The 27,056-nt window shown below is 46.4% G+C and overlaps 1 protein-coding gene across 2 annotated transcripts in view; it reads right to left on the bottom strand.

Moving 5' to 3' along the window:
- The window catches only part of PPME1 (protein phosphatase methylesterase 1), a 34,773-nt gene that overhangs the window by 5,440 nt on the left and 2,277 nt on the right, over window positions 1–27,056 (bottom strand). The window contains exons 2-11 of one of the 2 annotated variants that reach the window (XM_030476840.1): window positions 13,742–13,835; window positions 11,127–11,219; window positions 8,377–8,434; window positions 7,792–7,843; window positions 5,154–5,308; window positions 4,520–4,610; window positions 3,229–3,294; window positions 2,364–2,499; window positions 1,508–1,637; window positions 787–831 (exon numbers count right to left, since the gene is read on the bottom strand). In XM_030476840.1, the coding sequence (XP_030332700.1) occupies window positions 787–831; window positions 1,508–1,637; window positions 2,364–2,499; window positions 3,229–3,294; window positions 4,520–4,610; window positions 5,154–5,308; window positions 7,792–7,843; window positions 8,377–8,434; window positions 11,127–11,219; window positions 13,742–13,835 (920 nt within the window). The remainder of the gene's footprint in view (window positions 1–786; window positions 832–1,507; window positions 1,638–2,363; window positions 2,500–3,228; window positions 3,295–4,519; window positions 4,611–5,153; window positions 5,309–7,791; window positions 7,844–8,376; window positions 8,435–11,126; window positions 11,220–13,741; window positions 13,836–27,056) is intronic. The other variant, XM_030476841.1, reaches the window with a different exon arrangement.

Here is a 27,056-nt window from a genome sequence, read left to right as displayed (position 1 = left end):
TCAGACACTATCCCCTTAACAGCACTGTGAATTTAGGAACTCTTCTACAAAAGATTCTTTAGAAACAAACCTCATTAAATCTCACTATATCACGTGGTGAAGAGGGAGCAGGGAAGGCCCAGAAGTCCAGAGCAAACTGTATAGTACACACAGCAGTTTCCAAAGCAAAAATCAGCTGTTTAATTCATAGAATGGTTTGGACTGAAGGGACCTTAAAGCTCATCCACCTCCAACCCCTGCCACGGGCAGGGACACCTTCCACTAGAGCAGGTTGCTCCAAGCCCCTGTGTCCAACCTGGCCTTGAACACTGCCAGGGATGGGGGGCAGAAACAAATAAAAAACATAATATAGATGTTGAATCTTGGTCTGATGCCTGTCAGAAGCACCTGGAGACCAGTTAGTTTTGGATGGTCCCACATGTTCTAGCTAGGAACACTGGGAATGTAGTTAAAAGGGGAAAAACCAGTTAGAAAGAAGCCCTCATGGCCATTCTGATCCAAGAGAAGTGTGGCAGCTCCACGGCTGAAGCTGAACACTAAACTCAACAAGAACCATGGCAACAGCCCTTCACAACCCCTAATGCAACATTTCCCTTCTCGACTTCTCCATTTTCCCTACATCCACAGACACTTTGGGATGGATGAATTAATGCACATTTGTTTTGATACAGACTGCATCTGGTAAGAGGCCACGCCAGCTCTTCCTCCTGTGTGTACCCATAGCAACGAGCTACCACCCAAAAAGAGCATTACCATAAGGATAGAGTAACAGTATTAAATATTTACCTTGCATCTGTCCAATTGTTAGATCTTTATCCAGCCTGTCAACACCTACAATTAAATAAAGAGATGTATTGGAGAAAAGCCAGAGAGAACATGACTGTTTGAGCAGGGCTTTACTCCTTAGTTTGATAAGAGAGATTTGACAAAAGAAACATCCCTGACACCCACCAGAAGGACATTTCATTGCTGCACCTCAAGAGAGTAAAGTAGCAGGAAAGAATCCCAGCCAAAACTGCAAGAATACATCCCTCCCTACAACTTAAAAGGATATTTGTCTTGGTTACACACTGTATTTCCTATTAAGGCACAAAAAGGGGTCTACACCTGGCTGCAGAATATCAATAACTTGACTTTCAGTTGAAATTAAGTTCAAACCATGCCCAAGTACTGTAGTAGTGGAGGCTGAAAGGCAGCTTGGATCTGTCCTGTTGCCCTTCTTCCACATCATAGAACAAACCCACCCCTCCAACAGCAGCAAGACACAGTATGTGATTATGTGCTGCTTTGATATTAGAGGTTCTGAACCAATTCCAGGTTGGCATGGATTAAATCCATGGCATGGATGGTTTTATAGTTCAAGATACATAGAAAAGCCAAAGTGGAAGAGGCAGGTTTGGTGTTCTTGGAGAAAGACATTAGCCAAACCCTATTCCCTGAAATCCAAGCAGGACATCACTGAAGTCAACAGCCACTGAAGCTGAACAGGACTGGAAGGGACACGTACCAGCTAAAAGCAAGAGCTTTGGAGTTGGGCAGCTCAGGAAGAGGTTTGACAACCCCCTGAACCAGCCATCCCAGTACTTCTCTGTTTTCGCCAGTTCGATTCGCCACGTGTATAAGTGCTCCTTCTTTGTCTGCAGGGAGGAAAAGGAGAGAGTTCTGCATTAGGCATCAGTAAAACAGCTGAAAGAAAATGAACTTGAGGGCCACTTGGATGTACATCTAGGAAATAACTGGCTCCCTCTGGTGGAGGAGATTCCAAGGGGATGAGCCTCCTTGCTCCTAAATTCCTCCCTGAATCACAGCCAATGTACACCAGTAGGGAACAAGAAAGCCAGCAGGAGTTATGAGAAGGCTGCAGTATTCAGGGTGCTCAATTTGCTTGGTTTTACTGGCACAAATAGCTTGTAAATGATCTGAACATTCAGACTTGGCTCCCAGGTGACACAGAAATACAAGGGGCTAAGCTGGCTACAGTGATTTTCCTCGAGGAATTTACATTCCTGGGTTGCAATCATCTGGATGAGCTCCTGAATGCTCCTGTGCCCTGGAACCGAACAAAAACAGCACAAAGAGACTCAGAAAAGAACATTTCTCATTCAGGCCAGAAGCCTTATTTCAGGTGACACACATTAAATCTGTGAGCAGCTCAGGAAAGAAAACCAAACCCAGGCTTTCAGGTAACAGCCCAAGTTAGAATAGGTGGTATGAAATGAAGAAGGAAAACAACATTCCCAGTATAAAGCTTTTGGTCCCTGGAGTTGCTCCCTTTTATATCAGGATGATTTGGGTAGCTACTGGTGGCTGCTCTTCACGGGAGCATTGTACAAACATAGCTGAAAACACAGTAAGAAACTTCCTACCTCTGTGTCATCTTCTTTCTTCCTTTTGTTGACAGAGCCTCCCCCTTCCTCGTTCTCTTCCTCCTCCTCCTCCTCTTCAATAATACCCTCCACTATGGCTTTAGGACATTCAGGACTGGCAGCCCCTTCACACCTGGGAAATAAAACCAGCAAGTGATTCCCTGCCAAAAAGAACAGGTTTTAACCTGAAGTGTTCAGCAATTTCTCACATAGTGGCTGAAAAAGTCCTTTGAAGCTTAAAAGTAGCTTTGGATGGAAGATGCAGCCATGGGATCGAGTGCCTGTGCAGCATGTGTGTCCCAGAGCAAATATCAATGCAAACAGAGGCAGAAAGTGGTCAAACAATCAACAGCTTTACTTCATGGAGTATGAGGTATTTGTAAAGGCTTTGGGTATGTCAAGGATTGGAGTGGCACAAGCAGGTTCCTCTGACCCCTCCAAACCCACCCAGATCACTCCCCAAATGCAACAGATAATCAAAGCATTACTAAAAGGAAGCAAAAGATTCCATACCCAAAGGACCAATTTGGTTTAGGACATGATTTCTGAAGAGGCATCAGACAACACCTACTTCTTAATGTGTTCAGAAAACCAGACAACCCAAGGAACACCCAACCAGCAGTGATGAATCTCTTTAGAACATGGTTCTTGGTGGATTTTGTCCCAGGGAAATTTAGCCAGGTTTCCTCCAAGCGCCATGATAACAATTCACTGCTGCTGTTGGCATCAACTGTGATCAAATGGTAAGAAATCTGTGTTTGCTAGAAGAAATCTTCCCTTTCAAGTACATTCATGGTATTATAAACCAGACAAGATGATTTTAAGAGCTTTAAAAAGCAAACCAAACCCAAAAACCACCTACTGTTTGACTTGACCGACCATAGACACTCTGGCAGATTCGAGGTTTCTTATTTGTCCACTTTTTACACTAGGAGAAGAAATAAAACTAAAATCAGAAGAAGGGCAGAAACAATCACTGAGCAGATTCAGGAACTCTCAGGCTCACAAACAGGAGTAAAACCCTTTTACTGCTCATTATTTCCCCAAACATCCCATTCTCAGAAGACATTTGGAGTGGCTCATGCTACACACTGACCTACTTGAAGGTCCTGTTGTCACTGTAACTGTGGATTTAAAAGCACTGGTGGGGTAACACTGAAAGAGGGTTGTACCCATTTCATTGCAGGGGACAGGGAGAGGTCAGAAACTGTGTGGGTATTTGGGAACAGAAGTGGGCTTGCTCTAGACCAACCTACAAAGGTAACCACAAAACCTGTCCCTGTCAAACTTGGTTGCCAAACGTGTAAGTAATTCTTGCTGAATCCTGTTTCTTTCACGTGGGATGGATATCTCAAGCTGCTTCTGTAAGAGCTGGGACCCTTACAAGGAAGCTGCAATTCATATCATGAGACTTTCCATTAGTTGAACCTCTGAAAGGATCCTTCTCCAATGCACAGCCAATGCTCCTGGGAAATTAATGATCTTTGAGACCTCTCTCCCTATCAAAGCAGCCAAGGAACTGGTGACAGTAATTGGGAAAGTGAGTGCAAATGGAGAAAAGAGACAAATTCTGCCCCTCTGCTGCGCTCTGGGGAGACCCCCCCTGCAGCCCTGATCCAGCTCTGGGGCAGGAGCACAAGAGGGACGTGGAGCTGCTGGAGCGAGGCCAGAGGAGGCCCCGGAGCTGCTGCGAGGGCTGGAGCAGCTCTGCTCTGGAGCCAGGCTGAGAGAGCTGGGCTGGGGCAGCCTGGAGAAGAGAAGGCTCCTGAAGGGGAGCCCTCAGAGCAGCTCCAGTGCCTAAAGGGGCTCCAGGAAAGCTGGAGAGGGGCTTTGGAAAAGGGCCTGGAGGGACAGGCCAAGGGGAATGGCTTTAACCTGCCAGAGGGGAGACTGAGATGAGCTCTGAGGCAGAAGCTCTTCCCTGTGAGGGTGCTGAGGCGCTGGCACAGACTTTTCCCAGAGAAGCTGTGGCTGCCCCATCCCTGGCAGTGTTCAAGGCCAGGTTGGACACAGGGGCTTGGAGCAACCTGCTCTAGTGGAAGGTGTCCCTGCCCGGGGCAGGGGGTTGGAGCTGGATGAGCTTTAAGGTCCCTTCCAAACCAAACCAGTCTGTGACACTATGATTTTAGAGACTACATAAGCTCATGCATTACCTCCACTCAATGGCATTCTCCAGTGACTTGAATGTTTTGGGACGACTCCTTAAGAAGTTCTGCATGCTGTTGAGTGCATCCATGGCTGTACCTAAATCCAAGTATTACAACTTTATAGCATCTGTTGAAATTATTGCCACATCCCTGTATAGAGAACTGGCTCCCAGGGAACACCCTCAGAGCGAGATGGAGCTCACTGGGGATTTATACAGCTTGGAAAGCAAAGTACAGCTTGGTACTTTGGTACAGCCCAAAGTCATACTTGTTCCTACATTAGGAAATGAATATTTGAACAGATAGGATGTTCAGATAGCAAGAGAAGGCAATAATCACTAATTAGACACCATGCGTCATATAAAAAGCCCCCCTACTCCCCAATAACAAAGTATTGCAAAGAAATTCCAGGGAAAACAGCAAACAGTCCATCTGGGAAAAGCAGAAGGAAGGGTGACACTAGAAACATTTTTGTGTAGGATGGAGTCAGCATTAGATTAAAGCTGGGCAAAACTTTCTGCATTTGGGGATAAAAGATCCATGTGGAAAACAGGACCCCACCGAAGGGACAGAAGCCAATCCGAAGGGATGGAACCCCAGGCAAGGGGGCAGAGCCCCATCCCGGGGGACACACACTCACCTTCCACCACATCGATCATGCAGAGCCCCAGCAAACTCGGCACCAGGTTTGCGACCGCCGTGTGCACGGCGATGGCCCCCCCCATGCTGTGCCCGATCAGCATGATGGGGGGCGGGAGGTCCCCATAGAGAGCTTCCACCACGTTGCCAACATCTCTGCCAAGTGGAGACCACAGGTTAGTTGGCGTCTCTACCTTGAGGTGTTCCTGAAGCAGATTGGTGTGATGGGAGGAGATAGCACAGATCCAGGACAGGTTTCCGGCTCTAAATCCTGTCTGCGTGCTCTTTAACCCACATGTAATTGAGACAAGTTCATTCTCTCATCACTAGATGATCTTTAAGGTCCCTTCCAACCCCAACCACACCATGATTCTATGATTTAATCTAGGTAGCAATACAGGAAATCATTCAAGCCAACACTGTCCTGAACAGGCACATCATTTCTGGTTGTACTAAAAGAAAATACTCATTTAAATGCTTTTTAATAAAAGAAAGTGCAAGGTCCTGCCCCTGGGTCGGGGCAATCCCAGGTACAGCTACAGGTTGGGCAGAGAAGTGATTCAGAGCAGCCTGAGCAGAAGGACTTGGGCCCAGAACCCCGCCATGTGCTGGGCTGCACCCCCAGAGCGTGAGCAGCAGGTCAAGGGAGGGGATCCTGCCCCTCTGCTGTGCTCTGGGGAGACCCCACTTGCAGCACTGTGTGCAGTGCTGGGGTCATCAACATAAGGAGGACATGGAGCTGTTGGAGCAAGTCCAGAGGAGGCCACGAGGATGAGCAGGGGCTGGAGCAGCTCCCGTATGGAGCCAGGCTGAGAACATTGGGGCTGTTGAGCCTGGAGAAGAGAAGCTGCGTGGAGACCTCAGAGCAGCTTCCAGGGTCTGAAAGGAGCTACAAGGATGCTGGGGAGGGACCTTCATCAGGGACTGGAGTGATAGGACAAGGGGTGATGGGTTCAAACTGAAACGGGGGAAGTTCAGGTTGGATACAAGGCAGAAGCTCTTCCCTGTGAGGGTGCTGAGGCGCTGGCACAGACTTTTCCCAGAGAAGCTGTGGCTGCCCCATCCCTGGCAGTGTTCAAGGCCAGGTTGGACACAGGGGCTTGGAGCAACCTGCTCTAGTGGAAGGTGTCCCTGCCCATGGCAGGGGTGGAACTGGATGATCTTGAGGTCCTTTCTAATCCAAACCATTCTATGATTCTACGATTTAAAAGAAATCCTTGAAGAGAACATTCTACATTGACATTAGCTGGTGGGAATTTTAAACAAAAGGTGAGAAAAAGTCATCAAATTCTCTTGCATGGAAGCACAGACTAAGGAATTCACTGCTCTGAAAGGAGAAAAGAACTGAGCCCTGCTGACCAAGGCAAAGATAAACGACACCGAGCACAAGCCAAAGGATTCAGACTCTATGAGCACAGAAACCACAAGGCAAGGGGCAATTCCTCACCCTTTTCATAAGGCACCTACTTGAACCTGAAGCTGTCACTGCAATGTGTTAAAGCTGGCTAGTGTGATTCCCAAACCCCAAAACAACAGCAGAGCCCATGATTGACATTTACTGAAGAGCACTGTAGTTCAAGACACCTAAGTTTGCTTTCCTGCCTAAAACTATCCAGTGGAACAGGAGACCTGAGCAGTATTGCAACTGGAAAATGGGAAACAAGTCAAAAAACCAAGGATGACCAGTTTGTTTGCCCTGTGAGAGAAAATTCCTTGAGGATTTGATAAGAAAAATGAAACCCAGCTATAATTTAAGGCTCCTATTTAAAGTCTATTCAGGAATAACTCTCAAGCTCACTTCTAAAAGGAGAAAAAGGTTTAAAACCAAAAGGAACTTGTTCCCCCTCCATCGTAATGCTGCTCCAGATCTAAAAAATTCCCATCATTCCATACAGTGTTTCCTCAGAATAACACCACATCAGGATCTGACAAGCCACAAACAGTAGCAATAAGGTACACAATGGAAGTCAGAATCCATTTCACACATGGCCTCCCCACAACAAACCAAGTGGATTTGTTCATAGGAAGGTTACAAAATCCTTCATGATTTAATTGTTTCATAGCAAAGAGTCTCTTTCTACTAACTATGGACATAATGTGCTGAGCAGTGGGGATTTGCTTTTCTTACAGCTTTGTCAAGAGGGGGATTTGCAGCCCAAAGCAGGTCATGGCAGTTTGAAAGAGCAACTCCCTCCATGCTTGAAAGTCTCAGTCTGTGCCCCCCACTTTGGGGGTGACGCCGGTCCAAGGTGGGTGCACTCAAGGAGCCAAGAAGATCCAGCTAAAATGCCCCAATTCATTATGTCCAAGGAAAGAATTCCCCTTCTATTGGTGTTATAGCATGTTGCAGGTTTAAAGTGTTCACTGCAGTGAGGCCACTGATCTTTAAAGTGAATTTAAACCCTAGAGAATGACTCTAGGCTTGGGAGTTTGACTTAGCTGGAAGAGATACAATTCCAAATAGATTTCAAACAGTCCCAAAATGGAAGGAGAAGAAGGGATAACCACCAAACTCATGTGAAATGAAACGACCTTCCAGCTCCCTGAATGAAGGTTGTGTGTTCTCAAGTAGTTTATTGCTCAATAGACAAAGGTTTGTGAACAAAGAAATACTAAAGAGAGAGCATCAGCGTCCTTACTTTGACATAGTCTCTGCAGACAGATCTTCAGGATTCCTCACTTTGGTTTCTCCTGAAAGAACAAACAAAAGTTAAGTTCACACAAGCTGAAAACCTTCAGAACTCCTCAGGATTTAGAGCAGCAACTGCACAAAGCTTTTTGGCACAGTTATTAAGAGCGAGGCTACTGCAGTTAACATGAATAATGAAGAAGCCCAGAGTTAATAGGAACAGTTGGTACTTTATCATAAGAAATACTCCCCATAACATTCCATATTTGCAAAGTATCTTAAAACTAAAGAGCAGAGCTTATTTCTGATGGTAAAGACCAGCTATGGGTTGTGAAACATGAAGGAAGGGCTTGGTAGCAGTATGTGGGATGGAACAAGTCCACCACTGCCTTGCACGAAGGCACAGGGAGTCTCAGGTCCTGGCACATGAGGATGGGTGGCTGCAGAGCTCCCTTTTCCATCCCTGCTTTGGAATACACACATGGATGCCTTAAGGATGCTTTTTTAGTCCTTTTAGGAGGGATTTGTTCCATCTTCTTTAAAATATGAGTGTGTAACATGCTTTTTGTGATTTTAAATTCATTTCTTTACTTACCATGGCCTCGGAGATCTAAAGCCACGATCCTGCACTGAATCCTGTTAATGATTGCAGCCTGCAAGAGGGAACAAAGAGGATGTCATTTGCAAAGCACCACCCCTCATCTACAACAGGATTAACAGCAGCAAGCACAGCCTGAAACAGCAGCAAAGGTGACAAAACCCCCTCTCCTGTCAAAGTGACTGAACCTGGATTGCACAAAGTGTTAACCAAGCAAGAATATTCCATATGAACTACCCTTAATTAACCAAAGCTCCATCCTTTTTATCTGAGGACATTTATTTCATGGAGCACAAGACATTATGTGTGTTTCCTGGGATAATGGATTCAAGCTCTGTGTCTGCTCTGCAAACTGAAGTGCAGCAGTGGGATTAGACACCAAAGTAATGCCCCCTATTCTCTACACCTGACAAAACTAAGTCTTGGCTATACAGAAGAGATGAAGATGAAGCAGCAAATGTTCTATTTGCTCTCAAAGAACAGAGTTTTACAGTAAGGCTGAAAGGTACAAAAATTGATTAGTCCAAAGAGGTCGGGGGGAACAAATGAGGGATCTTTTTAAAGAAAGGGAGGGCTGCAATACAATCATGGCTCTATCAGACACCAACAGCTCCAGTTCCATAAGTTATTTCAGGCACCACAGAGATTAAGTCTTGAAAGGAAAACTTTTGTGTTAAGGAATCATTGATTATTTAAATAACAGCCTTGCAGGAGTGGGGGAATTTCATAGTAGAAACAGCTTGGGTTGGAAGGGACCTCAGGATCATCCAGCTCCAACCCCTGCCACGGGCAGGGACACCTTCCACTAGAGCAGGTTGCTCCAAGCCCCTGTGTCCAACCTGGCCTTGAACACTGCCAGGGATGGGGCAGCCACAGCTTCTCTGGGAAAAGTCTGTGCCAGCGCCTCAGCACCCTCACAGGGAAGAGCTTCTGCCTCAGAGCTCATCTCAGCCTCCCCTCTGGCAGGTTAAAGCCATTCCCCTTGGCCTGTCCCTACAGGCCCTTGTCCAAAGCCCCTCTCCAGCTTTCCTGGAGCCCCTTTAGGCACTGGAGCTGCTCTAAGGGCTCCCCTTCAGGAGCCTTCTCTTCTCCAGGCTGCCCCAGCCCAGCTCTCTCAGCCTGGCTCCAGAGCAGAGCTGCTCCAGCCCTTGCAGCAGCTCCGGGGCTGCCTCTGGCCTCGCTCCAACATCATGCAGGAAGTTACCAGGCCAATAAGCAAAAGCAGAAAGGAGCAGGCTGCTCCTGCAGGCTGTTATTTTATTTATCAATGGTTACTCACAATACTTCCCAATTTGGATTTCTTCTTGGTTTTTTTAGGGAAAAGAGTTGATCGGGGGGGGTTTAATCCCTGGTTCATCCCCAACATCTAACACTTGATTGCTTGGGCCAAACTTTCATTTCAAAATGCACAAAGGAAACAATTCTATAGCAGCCATGCAAAGGCATGAGCTAATTGCGGCAGCTTCCTCCTGCAGATGCAGTCTCAAGTGTGAGGTGAATCTTGTCTGTGATCTCTGTTAATTGCTATAGTAACATATAGCAACATAAAAAGCCAATATACAGTGTGATGACTGCTAAATTCCACTCTAGAGGGTTTTAAATGCATAGTATTAGTGTTGCTATTGGAAATAAAGAGCTCTACAGAGGATGGAAGTGACTTGTAAGAAGCCCTTTCCTTAACTCAGGAATATGTGACTTCATGCCTCTGCCTCCAATTAATGACCTTCGCTGCATAACAAAACCACTACACTAGCAGGGTAAAAGACATCTGTCCAACTAGGGAGCTACAAGCAAGTAACTACAGGCTTAAATCTTCATCTTACTAACAGTTCAACAGTTTCAGCAGACCCAGATCTGCACCAGTCTCTAGTTCAGATAAAGATATAAATGAGCTGTTAGGTGTAAAACTACTATTCAAGACCAAAATTACAACCCAGTTGGCAAAGTATTTTTCTACTGTGTCTCATTATATTATAAGGTAGTTTATGATTACACCAGGATTACTCAACAGGAATCATGTGGGGAATTCAAGAGCAGTTGCTACTGACTCTTCTGAAATGTTCATTCTTGTTTCTTATTTGAATCTGTGCTTAAAGGCTAAGTCATCTCCAGCCCAATGCCCAAAGGGAACAAATCTGACCCAGCCAAAAGCATGGGTTAGATGTAGAGACTTCAGCCACTCTTCCATCAAAGTCATCCTAGAGCATCCTGCTGTTAAGGGCAGTAGACAGCTCAAAGAGCCCCTGGATTTAAAAGGTCCCAAATAAAAATCACTCCCTGCAAGTGAATTTACTTTACTTGACATCCTTTAGAGGTTTTCTTCCATAACTCCCTTCATTTTTCAAAGGGAATGAGTGGGATGGAGGGATGTTGGCTTGGTCAGACCCTACGCTCACTCCTATTGACACCACCTCAGAGTTGTTTGAGCAGCAAAGGAGGTTCCTTGACAAGCCAAACAGGGCCCCAACCACACAAAGATAATATTATGATGAGATAAAGCTGCTGGAATTTCACTGGTAGTCATGAAAAAGCAGCCTTCTGGAAAATAAACGGGTATGGTATGAAGAGAAACATCTTGGCACTTCACAAGGAGCTACGCAGAAGACTTAGGTGCAAACCAGATCATAAAACAGCTTCTGAACTGATTTTCTTGTGCTTAACATAGCTGAGAGGTGAGTTGCCTTCCACACTCACACAACTATATTCACATACATACACATACTTGCATAAAGCAGCAGGTTACTTACAGTAAATACAGCCCAGGAAAGAGCAGAATGGCCTCCACCGTGTAACAGCAGCAGGACAGGCCCCTCCGATCCACTCTTGTAAATTCGAAAAGTGTATGAACAGTTAAGGACATGCCACAGAGTTATTTGAAGATACTTTGCTGAAAGTATTTTAGAGTCCCCAGTCCCCCAGTGGGCTTTGTTTCCACCCAAGGCCTGATGGGACAAGAGGAAAGGGCCTCAAGCTGCCCCAGGGCAGGTTTAGATGGAGCTGAGGAACAATTCCTTCCCCAGAGGGTGCTCAGGCATTGGAACAGGCTGCCCAGGGCAGGGCTGGAGTCACCGGCCCTGCAAGTGTTCACACCTCGTGTAGCCGAGGCCCCAGTGCCAGGGGTTAGTGGTGGCCTTGGCACTGCTGGGGAGCAGTTGGACTGGATGAGCTTAAAGGTCTTTTCCAACCCAGCTCATTCTATGGTTCTATGATTTTTCCCCTGATCAACAGGCATGTGCAAGCATAATCTGGACAAAATGTAACTTGATTTAAGCTTCAAGAGTTGTTTTCCTGCTGCCTAGATCTTCTCCTCCATGTAATCCCCACTGGATGATCTTTAAGGTCTCTTCCAACCCAAACCATTCTATGATTCTATAATCTCCTGCCAGCACCCTTTTCCTCCTGTGCACAACAGTGAAATGAACTGGGTTGGGGCAATCCCAGCACAGACACAGCACACACATGGGGAGACGGGATGGAGCAGCCTGAGGAGAAGGACTTGGGGTGTGGGGTGAGGAGAAGCTCCCCATGACCCGGCTTCAGTGTGTGCTTGAGCCCAGAAACCACCCGTGTCAAGTTTGGTTATTGCCTCCAGGACAAGCACACTCATACCTGTGAAAATAAGGAACAGCTTCATTTCAGTCTCTCACAACATGGTCCCAATTAAATACAATTAAAACTTCTGTTGCTAAAATGATGAAGTTGTGAGATGTGTGTTCAGTGCCTAAAACTGTGACCAACACATCAGACAACTCACTTCACCTCCTTCCACTGTTCTCCTCCTGTTCTTGGGGTGGATAACAGCATTCCACTGAACCGAGCCCTGCTTGCTGCAGTTACTGATGAGGCTGCTCACTGGTTTCCTGCAGTTCCCTTTGGATCTGCTGCTGGCAAACAGCTCATGCAGGTGCTCCCTATGGCATTCCAGTTAAATTGTGCCAGCTTAAGCAGTTTCTTCACCTGGAGTTTGTCCATATGAGATCTCATGGAGTAGAAGTAGCTACCTGGGGCAGATCAGTAGACACCAGCTCCGTTCATGAATTCAGTACACATCTGTCCATAACCTTTCATACAGGAGCTCAAGCTTCTGTAAAAGGTTACAGGCAGCACAACAAACCCCAAACAACTAAGATTTGCTTAAATTTAGGATGCTTATGGACATCACCTATTCAAATAGGTCCATTATCCTTTATATTTTACTACTTATGAAGCCTCAAGGGTGTGCACAGCCCTTACATCAAAAGCAGACAAGGTGCAAAACATGGAGAATTAATGGGATTAACTGGAAAAATGCCTTTTGTTAACAGAAAATAATGACAAGCTGAGCAAAACAACATGGAGAGAGAATTGTCTCATTTCAAACGTGCTGCTGGTGTTAGAGAAGTAGGTACTAAATTGGTATTTGGAGAAAAAAAGCTTGGAAGTTTGCTTTTCCTAATGGCCAAGCTAGAATATGCATGCTTAAAAAGGATGTAACTATTCAAACTATAAGGTTGTGTTCTTTAAACACAGATTACAATGGTTTCATGTTGTAATTAGGTCAAAATACGTGGAAGTACCTCTCAAACCTGCTTTTTCCAGAGCTGTAGGCAGAGTTAAGACTGATGGGAAGCCTTGTCCCAGCACCTGCACACACTGGACTTATTAAGGAGCTCCCAGGTAGCAAATGGGATGGATACAACAGCAGTTTGAGCACCTCAAAGAAGATGACTGTCATCAACTGGATTAAACTACAACTGAAGACAGACAGAGAAGTCAGGTTGAAAAGAAGTATAGAAGAAATATGAATATTTGCAAAGAGACCTTGGAGATGAAACCTAGTTTGATGCTGCAAAAAACTCTGATGGCATCGCTGCCTCTGCCTTGGCCAGAGTGAGAAGTTTCCCTGTCTGTACCCCAGCCACAGGACTGACAACTTAGGGTGCAAGAAGTTGGGATCCACATCTCAGGTGCGTATATATGTGACCTCACGTGGTGCTTTCTCTGTGCCATTTGCATTAGTGGGAGCAGCACGAGTGGCTCCCATAGAACCATCATGGAATGCTTTGGGTTGGAAGGGACCTTAAAGCTCATCCAGTTCCAGCCCCCTGCCACGGGCAGGGACACCTTCCACTAGAGCAGGTTGCTCCAAGCCCCTGTGTCCAACCTGGCCTTGAACACTGCCAGGGATGGGGCAGCCACAACATCTTCACTGTCAGTTTAGAAGGGATAGCTCCAGTTAGTGGTACTGATCCCTGCAAAAGACGAAATGAAAGATGAGCAGCAGTACACGAAAAAGTTGAAAAGAACCCAAATAAACTAAATGACACATAATACTGCTCCAGCCCCTGAGAATAAGAACAATTCCATCTAGAATAAAGGATATATCCTTGCCAGTCTCATTTTCTACCACAACATCCTCCATCGACTCAAAGTACTGGCTCCAAAGCACCGGCGAAAAGTCACGTTTCCTTCCAGGGCTGCAAAATAAAACACATCAGTAAGAAAGAGGTATTTTTAGTATCTTCTATTTAAATACAAGTGTCATTAAATCTACTGAAGAGAACACACCAGAGTTACGCACCAGTTTAGGGCTGGAAGCAAATGATGTGTTAGTGAATTTCCCATACAACTACAGTATCAGCTATTTTATAAGGAATCCTCCCTTTCTTTTCCCCCTCTAACTGCTGCTCGTAGTGAGATCACAAAGATGCACAGGAAAACTAGTGAAGATACAGAGAGAAGAGTATTTTCCTCATAAAGTAATACCAAGGAAGACTGGATGATGGTGATTTAGACTACACAGACCTCAACCAAGGAATAAGAAAAAGAACGGGGCACACAGTGATGCTGTCCCTGTACAATGCCCATCTGCAGTGACTCACAGATGAGGTGCTTCAAAAATTAGTCAAAAGTCATTAAATCATAGAATCATGGAATGGTTTGTGTTGGAAGGGACCTTAAAGCTCCTCCAGCTCCAACCCCTGCCACGGGCAGGGACACCTTCCACTAGAGCAGGTTGCTCCAAGCCCCTGTGTCCAACCTGGCCTTGAACACTGCCAGGGATGGGGCAGCCACAGCTTCTCTGGGAAAAGTCTGTGCCAGCGCCTCAGCACCCTCCCAGGGAAGAGCTTCTGCCTCAGAGCTCATCTCAATCTCCCCTCTGGCAGGTTAAAGCCATTCCCCTTGGCCTGTCCCTCCAGGCCCTTGTCCAAAGCCCCTCTCCAGGTTTCCTGGAGCCCCTTTAGGCACTGGAGCTGCTCTAAGGTGTCCCCTTCAGGAGCCTTCTCTTCTCCAGGCTGAGATATAGAGAACACCCTTCTATTTAATGGTCTTGCTCTAGCCTTAAAGCAAGCCTGCTGCTGACATGGCTGGGAGTGCTCAGGAACTCAGGAAACCATCCTAAAATTATGACTTAGCCCATGAATCATAATTAAAGCAAAAAAGAGTATCCCCCTCTCAGAAGTCACCTTGGCACCACAGCAGCGAAAAGCAGAGTGTCAGCTATTTGCTAATGATTACTATTATCCCTCCATGTACTACTTGTTGTAAGAATACAGCTTTCCTAGAAATCTCCTCTTAGTTTTATAAGTATCACTCAAATTGAGAGTCAACCTGTTCCGAAGGCTGGGTGGCTGCAGAACAACCATGGACAGAATTGAACAGTGTGTTACAGAGAAGAAACTTAGGAACACTGTTGGGAGTAGAATACATAAAAGCCACCAGGTTGAAGACAGCAGCAGCATGTTCTAACCACAGCTCAGTTTTCCCGGAATTTATTGCAATGGGTGAAACTTTAACATATTTGTAAGTAGATTTATATTTAAATACTTTTTGCAGGGCAACATCAGGACTGTGAAGGAAAAGAACAAGATTAAATTAACTCAGGATACGCTCCCAGATCTGTCCTTTAACTGTAAGGACCATGAGAACAGCATCACAAAAAGAAGACCAAAGAACAGTTCGGGTCCAGAGAAGGGCACCGGAGCTGGTGCAGGGCCTGGAGCACAAGTGTGATGAGGAACGGCTGAGGGACCTGGGGGGGTTTAGTCTGGAGAAGAGAAGGCTCAGGGGGGACCTTCTCGCTCTCTGCGACTACCTGACAGGAGGATGGAGCCAGGAGGGGGCTGGGCTCTGCTCCCAAGGAACAAGGGATGGGACAAGAGGAAACGGCCTCAAGCTGCCCCAGGGCAGGTTTAGATGGAGCTGAGGAACAATTCCTTCCCCAGAGGGTGCTCAGGCATTGGAACAGGCTGCCCAGGGCAGGGCTGGAGTCACCGGCCCTGCAAGTGTTCACACCCCGTGTAGCCGAGGCCTCAGTGCCATGGGTTAGTGCTGGCCTTGGCACTGCTGGGGAGCGGTTGGACTGGGTGAGCTTAAAGGTCTTTTCCAACCTAGTTGATTCTATGATTCTGTGTTCTTAGACCTACACAGGCAACTGCTTGTGAATCAGAAGATACAGAATCATGGAACGGTTTGGACTGGAAAGGACCTTAAGATCATTCAGTTCAGATCAGCCCCTGCCACAGGCAGGGACACCTTCCACTAGAGCAGGTTGCTCCAAGTCCCTGTGTCCAACCTGGCCTCAAACACTGCCAGGGATGTTCTTCCTGATCTACAGCATTCTTTGAAGAGCTACGGCTGGAATGTGATATTTTTCCTTTAATCTGAGAATGAGATTAGGCTGAGGCACTACGAGGGATTAATGTTTTCTGCATTTATGTAGGTGTGTGACATGGTATTTAATTGGAATTTGACAAGAACAGCACTGAAGTGTGGAAACCCACAGAAGTGAATTTGGACCATTCAGGGGGTGGTTGGTTTATGTTTCATATTCTAGAAATATCAGGGGAAACAGGAGTTTTGTTTCTACAAAACTGAAAAGCTTTGTCTGTTCTTTGCTACTTCTTTAGGAAGCCAAGAATTCAGGAGAAACTTCCTTCAACAGAGATTGTTCCTCTGTGAAGGTCTTTCACCCCCACGCCAAGGCTTGATTTCAATATGCTCTGCTGATTGCCTCCCCCAGAAGAGATGAAGTGCAAAAAGGCTGTTAAAATGGTGCTCTGTTACTCATCCTGTATCCTGGGCTCCAATGTAGCCTAATTATGTTACTGCCAAAATTAAGCACTACTCTTTTAGCCTCAGTGAGTGACTGTGAGCCTGAGAAACAGCTTCTGCAGCAACTGAGTCATCAGGAAAATTCTGATTGCAGAGCCTTTTGTTAGCAATGGGGATACAAGGAGAGGGCACAGCTGCACCTTTCAGAGAGTCACAGCCTGGTTTGGGTTGAAGGGACCTTAAAGCTCCTCCAGTTCCAACCCCCTGCCACGGGCAGGGACACCTTCCACTAGAGCAGGTTGCTCCAAGCCCCTGTGTCCAACCTGGCCTTGAACACTGCCAGGGATGGGGCAGCCACAGCTTCTCTGGGAAAAGTCTGTGCCAGCGCCTCAGCACCCTCACAGGGAAGAGCTTCTGCCTCAGAGCTCATCTCAATCTCCCCTCTGGCAGGTTAAAGCCATTCCCCTTGGCCTGTCCCTACAGGCCCTTGTCCAAAGCCCCTCTCCAGGTTTCCTGGAGCCCCTTTAGGCACTGGAGCTGCTCTAAGGTCTCCCCTTCAGGAGCCTTCTCTTCTCCAGGCTGCCCCAGCCCAGCTCTCTCAGCCTGGCTCCAGAGCAGAGCTGCTCCAGCCCTCGCAGCAGCTCCGGGGCCTCCTCTGGCCTCGCTCCAGCAGCTCCACGTCCCTCTTGTGCTGTTGCCCCAGAGCTGGATCAGGACTGCAGGGGGGGCTCCCCAGAGCGCAGCAGAGGGGCAGGATCCCCTCCCTGACCTGCTGCTCACGCTCTGGGGGTGCAGCCCAGCACACGGGGGGGTTCTGGGCTCAAGCACACACTGAAGCCGGCTCATGGGGAGCTTTTGAAGCAAAGAATCAACTGCTTTGTTTGTCAAATGGGCACCTTTGAGAGTCCTGGTTTATACAATGTCCACAGAACAGGTCTTCTGCATTCACCCAATAATTTACATTCCCTAAGGCATTGGATACAACCTGCCATTAGTACTACAGGAGCAGCTAATTTAAGGTGTAATTTGTTGCAGCACTTTGTGATGTGCCTGTCAACAAACTGCAGCAGAAATTAGCCTTATGATATATAAAGAGAAGCTGAGTCTCACTGCTTGTGGGGAGGAATGATGTGATTCATGTTTTGGAATTGTGTTACTGGGAAAAACCAGGCTTATTTTTTACTGCCTCTGTTCAGGTGTTATTCTCTGGGCATGTGGAGCTCTGGCAGGAAGATACCAGCTTATACAAAAGGAAAAAATCTCTCCAGGTTGAAGTACTTCAGAGAATCATGGAATGGTTTGGATTGGAAGGGACCTTAATGCTCATCCAGTTCCAACCCCCTGCCATGGGCAGGGACACCTTCCACTAGAGCAGGTTGCTCCAAGCCCCTGTGTCCAACCTGGCCTTGAACACTGCCAGGGATGGGGCAGCCACAATTGGGTTTGAGCAAGAAGGATCACTCCTGTTTGCTTTTAAGCCCACACTAAGGTAACATTTTCCTGTTCTCTCCAACATTAATGACTGTATACACCCCTCCCACATTTCCCTTACCTGGCCCATGTAGTTCTCAAGCTGAGATTCCCATCCTATGGATTGTCCCCTTGCCTGGAATCCATCCCAGCGCCAATCACGCGCTCCCCCCATACCATTTCTGGTTCTTTCTGGAGATGGAGAGAGCTGCCCACAGCTTGGATCATTTCCCTTCTCCACTTTCAATAGGTAGGATGTGCAATTAGCAACAACAAATTTCATCACCATGATAGATGTGGTGTTTCAATGCAGGCAAACTTTGCTGCGGCATGTTACAGCTGGTTCAGGTTGATTGTCCTGATTAGTTCCAGATGATTAGCAAATATTGTCACCCAACAGGTTACACCCTTCCAACATGATCCATAAACCTGATAAACAGCAGGAACTCCCTGGTAACCTGCTCTGTACTGTGAGACCAGAAAGTTTGTAAGTGGACTCTCTTTAAGGGAGGCAGAACATGGGGAAATCCTCAAGCAAGTTGCTGTTACTTGTATTACAGGAGATGAAGAGTTTTGGTGGAGGGAGTGAGTGCAGAGGAGGCCCCGGCGCTGCTGCGAGGGCTGGAGCAGCTCTGCTCTGGAGCCAGGCTGAGAGAGCTGGGCTGGGGCAGCCTGGAGAAGAGAAGGCTCCTGAAGGGGAGACCTTAGAGCAGCTCCAGTGCCTAAAGGGGCTCCAGGAAACCTGGAGAGGGGCTTTGGACAAGGGCCTGGAGGGACAGGCCAAGGGGAATGGCTTTAACCTGCCAGAGGGGAGATTGAGATGAGCTCTGAGGCAGAAGCTCTTCCCTGTGAGGGTGCTGAGGCGCTGGCACAGACTTTTCCCAGAGAAGCTGTGGCTGCTCCATCCCTGGCAGTGTTCAAGGCCAGGTTGGACACAGGGGCTTGGAGCAACCTGCTCTAGTGGAAGGTGTCCCTGCCCGTGGCAGGGGTTGGAGCTGGAGGAGCTTTAAGCTCCCTTCAACTCAAACCAGTCTGGGATTCTATGAAGTTAATCACGTTTGTAAAGCAGGTTAGTGCACGGACAGCCACTTACACAAGGGAAGGGAACACAGAAGCCTGTTGACATTAAACCCATATTGTGTAGGAGAGGTATGAAATCACATGAATCACCAGTAGGCACAAGTTTGGGATATTTAGCATCAAAATTCAGCATAACAAAAAGCAAGAAACGATTTTCTTGCAGTTGCACACCAATGCTACAAGCCCAAAGTGCAATAATGGGAAGTAGCTTGAGCTGTCCCTGATGATATTGGGCTCAGGATCTGCCCCAAATAGCAAACCCCATGTCATGGCTTGTACCGGATTTTTAAGCATTCAGGACTTCCAGAGGGAATATTAAGCACAGCACTAACCAAAATCACCTACCAACAGCCAAGCCACACAGAAAACGTTCACCATCCTGCACAGGCAAGAGCAGATACAGAAGGATTTGGAGTTGTTCCTTTTCTGATTGATGAAGGACAGATCTCAAAGTTACTGAAGTGAAGTCACATACCCATGATGCAGGCAAGAAGCCATATGAATAGGACAGGACATATGGTCCTGTGATGGACAGCAAGAGCATGGTGACCCTGGTTTGGTGTGATTCTCAGGCATCAAAGGACAACCTCAGCTTGGAGCACAGACTGTACAACTGCTGCATAAGGCACCGGTGCCACCATGTCTGGAGCATTGTACCTGCAGCTGGATCAATAATTTAAGGATACAACTGAAGGGGATTCAAAGAAGAGTAGAAATAATCAAAAGTGGAGAACAGGGTGGACAGGCTTTACAGAGCCTGCTCTGGTGAGGCCTTGAGCAACCTGCTCTAGTGGAAGGTGCCCCTGCCCGTGGCAGGGGGTTGGAGCTGGAGGAGCTTTAAGGACCCTTCCAATACAAACCATTCCATGATTCTATGAAACACAACGCCAGGACTACGTGGGATGGGGGGGCAGAGAAGAAGTAAAGGAGTAAGTTAAGTTGACTTCATCTCAATTGCTCAGATTGAAGATTTTTAGCTCATTTCTCAAGCAGATGTCATCATGGGATCAGATAACCTGGAGAACTTGGTATCAGTCTCAAGCCTCTTAGGTTGACCTAAGGCAGCTCTTTCTCCTGGAATTAGCAGACAAAGAAAAGGTAATCCTTCAGTCACCAAGAGCACTGGCACACAGAATCACAGGATGCTTTGAGTTGGAAGGGACCTTAAAGCTCCTCCAGTTCCAACCCCCTGCCACGGGCAGGGACACCTTCCACTAGAGCAGGTTGCTCCAAGCCCCTGTGTCCAACCTGGCCTTGAACACTGCCAGGGATGGGGCAGCCCCAAGAGCTCTGATCTTTCCCAGATCTTTCAGATCTGTTCCCTACCTGGCTAACTGCAAGGCCACCCAAGCACAGTACAACAGAGGAGATGAAGTAGCAGCACATTAGGAGACACATTGCTCCTTTCAGCAGCAGCACAAACCAACACAGGGTTGGCCTGATCACACTGCCATAGCCTGAATTTGTGAAGCAACTATTGATGAAAAGGGTAAACTTTGCTCAGTTCCACTTTGCCATCCATAATTCCTTGGAAGTGAATTAGATTGTTCAATGTTCCACTTGGAGAAAACCTGAATGGGAAATAAAACCAACAAATAAACCCAACAAGGGCACAATCAAAAGACTTATGAGCATTTTTGTACCCCTTTCCAACACCATTCCTGACAGCAGAGGTCCAACACAAGGACCACAGCTAAAATGTTCATGGAAGAGGCAGGCAGATGCCAATACCAAGACAGATCCATGGAGAGTATCTCCTGAATTGCAAGAGGAACCCATGAAATCAGAGCCAAGGCCTGGGAACTTGCCACTGCTTTATGTACTGATTGATTTAGAGGCATCAGCCAATGCTTCAAATTCAGTTTAACAATTAAAACCTCCAGAGAAAAAGTTGGTAGTTATGTGTCATAGATGAAATAGCTGGGAATAATATAACTGGGAATAATACATACCAGAACTCCAAGATTTGCAGGGGAATTAGAGCAGAAAGCAAAGAGGAGCTGGGAATTAAAAACCTTTGTCACCTCCAAAGCAAGTATGTGCAGATTCTAATTTAAAGCAAAATATTCCCCTCCAAATAATGCTGAGAAAAGATAAGTGATCTCTGATTTAATGCTGAATTTAAGGCAGAATAAATGTGTAGCCTTCCACAAATCACCTGCTGACAGCAGAAGGTTGGGCAGTGGCTGATTTCAGAGGAAAGAATTCCTCTTTTCTGAAGGAAAGAATTAATATCTTTGATTTGTTCCTCTTCTAGAGCTTCTGTTTTGTTAGTGATACATCAACACACCCAAAATTAGAAGCAAACCCCATCAACAGCAGCTGTGATTTTGCACCTTCCTTTGCTGGAGCAGTATTTTGCTGACCAAATATTTAAACTGAGAGGACTAATTACTGCTTTTGAAAGTCTCCATCAGACCAAACCACAAATGGATCCAACATAAGCACTTCTCTAGAATGATCGTTATACTCCAAGCCAACATATGAAACTGGAATCACAAAGCAAATTCTGGGCACCATCTACAGCTCGTTTGATCCTATTGTGTTGTTTGTCCTCTTCATCATGTAGGGAATATGTGCACATAGAACCATAGAATGGTTTGGGTTGGAAAGGACCTTAAGATCATCCAGTTCCAACCCCCCGCCATGGGCAGGGACACTCAGAAAGTTTCAGGGGGAAAAAAAATGGATTAAAAAGGGAGAAATTAGCTGGAATTGTCATGATTGAATGGCACAGACCGACCCAATCAAGCTCTTCTAGATAATCAAAAGATCTTAGGAGATCTTGGAGGCCTGGAAGTGTTCAAGGCCAGGTTGGACACAGGGGCTTGGAGCAACCTACTCTAGTGGAAGGTGTCCCTGCCCGGGGCAGGGGGTTGGAACTGGAGGAGCTTTAAGGTCCCTTCAACCCAAACTATTCCATGACTATGATTTTTATTCACATATTGGAAATGAGCAGCAAACTCTTTCACATTCAAATCCCATCCAGATCCTTAAGTCGAAGTGGGTTCTGTAAGCAAACAAGTGCTAAACTCAAGACAGAAAGTAAGGCAGCAAATGCAGCAGCTGCTGCAGCCTTCAGGAGCTGCTGGGGGGGGGTCTCAACCCTTTTGCTTCACCAGTGACTTTGCAAAGTCCTTTACTTGATTTCCCCACAGAACTCTGGCCATGAAGTTTGATTTCATCTCCATTTCAACCGAGCGATTCAAACGAATCACGTTCAACACGCTGATAATTTCAAACACAACCTCAGATGAATTTGCTCCTTAAAATAAATGGACATTGAAAAATGAACTTCAAGTTCCTCTCGGTGTGATTTTTACTTACTACTCAAGTCCAAGAGAAGCATAAAACACGATTCAGCTGGATAATTCTGTTGGAGAGCACTTAGTCGGGGCAGGAGAGTGCTATAGAATCAAAGGAGGGGAATGCTGGATGGTGCACACACGTGTGTGGCTGCACGGAGCAGGGGGCTGTAGTTTAGAGGAAGCAAGGTAGCAGAAATCAATGCAAGGCACTATAAAATATGATGGAATCCTAAGCACACATCTTGTGCTACGACAAAAAGCCATCCAAAACTCTGTTGCAGCAGCCATTTCAACTAGCCAAGAGTTTTACTTAAATATTAATATCAGTGTTTCACAAGATCCAGCATCCTACTGTTTGCATTTTCAGGTGTGCCATTACTTTGGAAGTGTGGAAGGGACACCAGCAGCACACAGAGCTAAGCTCCACAGAGATGGATTAGAGCACTCGGCCTCATGTTAAAGTCCTACAGGCACAGCACAGGTCTTTGCTTTGGCCACTCTGACTGTTCAAATGAGATTCTCCAGTACAGAGACATAAGGAAGCAAGGCCAGAGGAGGCCCCGGCGCTGCTGCGAGGGCTGGAGCAGCTCTGCTCTGGAGCCAGGCTGAGAGAGCTGGGCTGGGGCAGCCTGGAGAAGAGAAGGCTCCTGAAGGGGAGACCTTAGAGCAGCTCCAGTGCCTAAAGGGGCTCCAGGAAACCTGGAGAGGGGCTTTGGACAAGGGCCTGGAGGGACAGGCCAAGGGGAATGGCTTTAACCTGCCAGAGGGGAGATTGAGATGAGCTCTGAGGCAGAAGCTCTTCCCTGTGAGGGTGCTGAGGCGCTGGCACAGACTTTTCCCAGAGAAGCTGTGGCTGCCCCATCCCTGGCAGTGTTCAAGGCCAGGTTGGACACAGGGGCTTGGAGCAACCTGCTCTAGTGGAAGGTGTCCCTGTCACAGACAGGGACACCTAAAAAAGAACAGATAAGTCTCTCTCCACCTATTTTAATGCAGTAATAGGTGCCATTTTATTACAAACTGCTGAAACATGTGTTAACCTTTAAGCAATGAATTACCAAAAAGATGTAAGACTTCATTTGGGTGAAGAAGTCCTCAGCATAAATGCCAAAAGCTCCTTCTCAAAACGAATAATGTCAGAGTAAGCTGGAAAACAATGGTTTTAAGAGAGCATCCTACCCACTAACTTGCCTTTCTGGTCAAGGATGACTGAAGCTTGAGAAATCTCAGTGCTCCAGTAAATTATGTTCCTATTTCCCTATAGCAAATCTCCCTTACTCCATCCTCTGCCTCTTATGATCTGCTTTCAACCACAGCATACTCATGATGACACGGTCTGCCTGGCTGATAAAGAAAGAAAGAATAAAAAGAGAGTGCCCAACACGACAGTCAGAAGATTGGTGCCTATGAAGCAAAGCATTTAGCCATGGAAAATCAGCTTGCCAGCACTGCTGGATATTAAGTTTAAACCCATTTGAATGGCCCTGCTTCCAATACAAGAAATTCAAAGCACAGAAATAAAATAGATTAAGAAACATGAGATTGCTTAACACAGCAAAAAGAGAGGATTTTTTAGTTTAATTATTTTTATTCCCTGTGTGTGTGAATTTTAAGGACTATTTCACTATAGACTTTTGTATTTGTAGCACCATAAGTCACACTCCTTTTTCTCTGTACAACAAATCACATTCTCTTGGGGTGGCCTGACTCTGGAATCTGGCACTTGACTGTATTCAAGTGAATCTTATTAAGGCTAAACTTAGCTAAGCCTAAGCTAAACCTAGGTAGAAATAACTTGAGATGAATGCAGAGCACATGCAAGCAGCCACACAGAGCTGCAGCCCACAAGCTGAATAGAGGGTCAGAGTCACACCACCAAAATAAGACAGTCCTGCTGAGATGTCTCAATGAAGTTCCCATCTACAAATGTAGATGAAATAGTCTTTCCAGTTCACAGCTGTGTGAAAGCCTCTGTTGAAGATGCACATCCAGGTTTGGGCACTGCTGTCCAACAATGAAAACACAGCTTACAATGAGATCAACAGGAGAGATCAGAGATCTTGGAGGGAGAATAAAAGGTAAAGGAACAAAGGACTGAGTGTGCAGCCTGGTTGGGTTCAGAAGCAAGGGTCTGGATGATGCTGGCATCCAACCACCCTTACCTCCCATGAGAGTCTTCACCAGAGAGAAGTAAATGAGCCAACCACACAAAGGCAGGTTGATGGTTCAGTCCCCTGCTCTCCTGGCATATGAATGCATTGATTAAAAATCAAAGGCAAAGCTTCACACCAGCATCCATTATCTTCAGACAAACACTGGAGCTCTCCTGCTCACCACCTTACCCACTTGGGAGGGATGGTCAATACCATATAAAAAGCCACCTCAGCACCCTGCAGAACTCTCTTCCATCCCTGCTTTGCCACAACACCCCTTACTTGTACTTCGCTGTCTCTGGATTCCACTCCTTGTCTTCTTTTCACACAAGGCCAGGTTGGACACAGGGGCTTGGAGCAACCTGCTCTAGTGGAAGGTGTCCCTGCCCGTGGCAGGGGTTGGAACTGGATGAGCTTTAAGGTCCCTTCATCCCAAACCAGGCTGGGATTCTATGACAAGTCTCTATGGATCAGTCCATTCTCATGTCACACAGGCAGTGCCTCACACAACTGGAACGTCACCCATAAAGGGATTTACTTAATGTCAGAGCAGTAAACCAAAAATACAACTGCACCACGCAACTAAAATGTGATCAGGAACTATTCCCTGCAGCTTTGAAGGGGAAGGACACGGGCATTTTTGATTCTTAACCACAACACTGGATTTCATATCAGTGCTTTCGAAAGCATTGAAAGGAAGATTTATAGCATTACAGGACTGTAGGAAACAAACTTTTCATAATCATTTCCCTAACAGAAAGTGTTCAAAAACCCTCAAAAATTGGCAAGATATGGAGCTTTTATATAAATTCCTTTATAGGATTAGTACTAACAAGCACTGCACGAGCAGAAACACCCCACAGGCATCCAACGATAGATATCCATCATCAAATCCATTCTAAAATCCCTGGAAGTGCTCAATTAGAAGTTGGTTGTTTGCCTGTGCTGAGGAAGTGAAGCAACAAATGCCATGAGGGTTTTGCCAGTGCCTCATTCCATCGGGAATATAATAGCCTTTACTTTTGTCTTATTTCTAGTAAAAATGAGCACCAGCATGGATTTTCACTACTGATAACACTGACATGGAAAACATGTCCCACAGCATGGCAGCTCTTTGCAAGGACACAGGCAACCAGAGGCACATGAAAAACCCATCAGTTCCTTCAGCTTTACTGAATCTGAGGTCCCGCAGCAGAGCACAGATCCCCCTGCACCACAGGCCCTTGTCCAAAGCCCCTCTCCAGGTTTCCTGGAGCCCCTTTAGGCACTGGAGCTGCTCTAAGGTCTCCCCTTCAGGAGCCTTCTCTTCTCCAGGCTGCCCCAGCCCAGCTCTCTCAGCCTGGCTCCAGAGCAGAGCTGCTCCAGCCCTCGCAGCAGCTCCGGGACCTCCTCTGGCCTCGCTCCAGCAGCTCCACGTCCCTCTTGTGCTGTTGCCCCAGAGCTGGATCAGGGCTGCAGGGGGGGTCTCCCCAGAGCGCAGCAGAGGGGCAGGATCCCCTCCCTGACCTGCTGCTCACGCTCTGGGGGTGCAGCCCAGCACACGGGGGGGTTCTGGGCTCAAGCACACACTGAAGCCGGCTCATGGGGAGCTTCTACTCACCCAAGTCCTTCTCCTCAGGGCTGCAACAGGATTTTCATCCTGTTTAAGGCCACCTTAACAGCAGTGTTGGATGTTCTTATATTTATTATTGATTTAGGAACACCTAAATCAACAAGCCATGGGTCATGGTGCTTGTTTATGGTGCCAGAGGTGTACACACGCTGTGCGGAAAGAATTAGATGGATAATGACAAAGTTTATAGTGAATGGAACTAGTAAAAAGAACATTCAATATTGCACAGAACAACCACAAGGGATGAGACTCTAAACTTATATGGGATGAAACGAGAAGAAGGAATTAGAACTTTATTTCTTCACCTAAAAGAGAAATACCGTGGGTTTGCAGGCTCTGCACAGCATAAGGGTTGGTTTGGTTAACCCTGAACAGAGCCAGCAGAATTAAATCATGTATTTAACAGTAAATCTAGCCCTGTATGTACCAGCTAAACTTCAGCACACTCCTGTGAAACACAAGACTCTCCACAACACAAATGGGTGAATTAGTGGCTTAGTGACTTGCTTTTAACCCATGGTTTGACACAGCATCTGGAAACGGAGCCCACAAGTCCCAGCTCTGAGTTTCAGATAACCAAGAGATACAGGAGAACACAGAGCAGCTCTGAGAGGGGAACGCCCTCCAAAAGCCACCCAAAACCTCTTCTTCCTAATTTCTATGCCTATTTCTCTATTAACAGTACAAATTAATCCTTAAATACAACTTTATTGCTTAGCCTCAAAGCCATGTCATTAAACACATGAAGCTTAGCTATAAAATAATCCATATTCAAAGGAGTATTTGATGAAGATGTGTTAGTATCAGTTCATATACCAACTACATCAATTGTATTACATCTCTCCAAGTATCATATAAATAATAATGTGTGAAATAAAGGTTTTAAAACTATGCTTTAAAGAGAGGAGAAACCATCCTCTCCCACCCATAAATACCTCAACAGCTTATTTCAGTCCAGCCCTGTAGCTGCCTTTTCCATCAGTTCTTTTAGTTATCTGATTTCATGCATCGAGGCAAAGGAGA

This window comes from Strigops habroptila, chromosome 2 (genome assembly GCF_004027225.2).
Source record: "Strigops habroptila isolate Jane chromosome 2, bStrHab1.2.pri, whole genome shotgun sequence".
Classification (NCBI taxonomy): Eukaryota; Metazoa; Chordata; class Aves; order Psittaciformes; family Psittacidae; genus Strigops; species Strigops habroptila.
The sequence above is the reverse complement of the archived record's forward strand: the minus strand, read 5'-3'. Positions and strand labels throughout refer to the sequence as shown.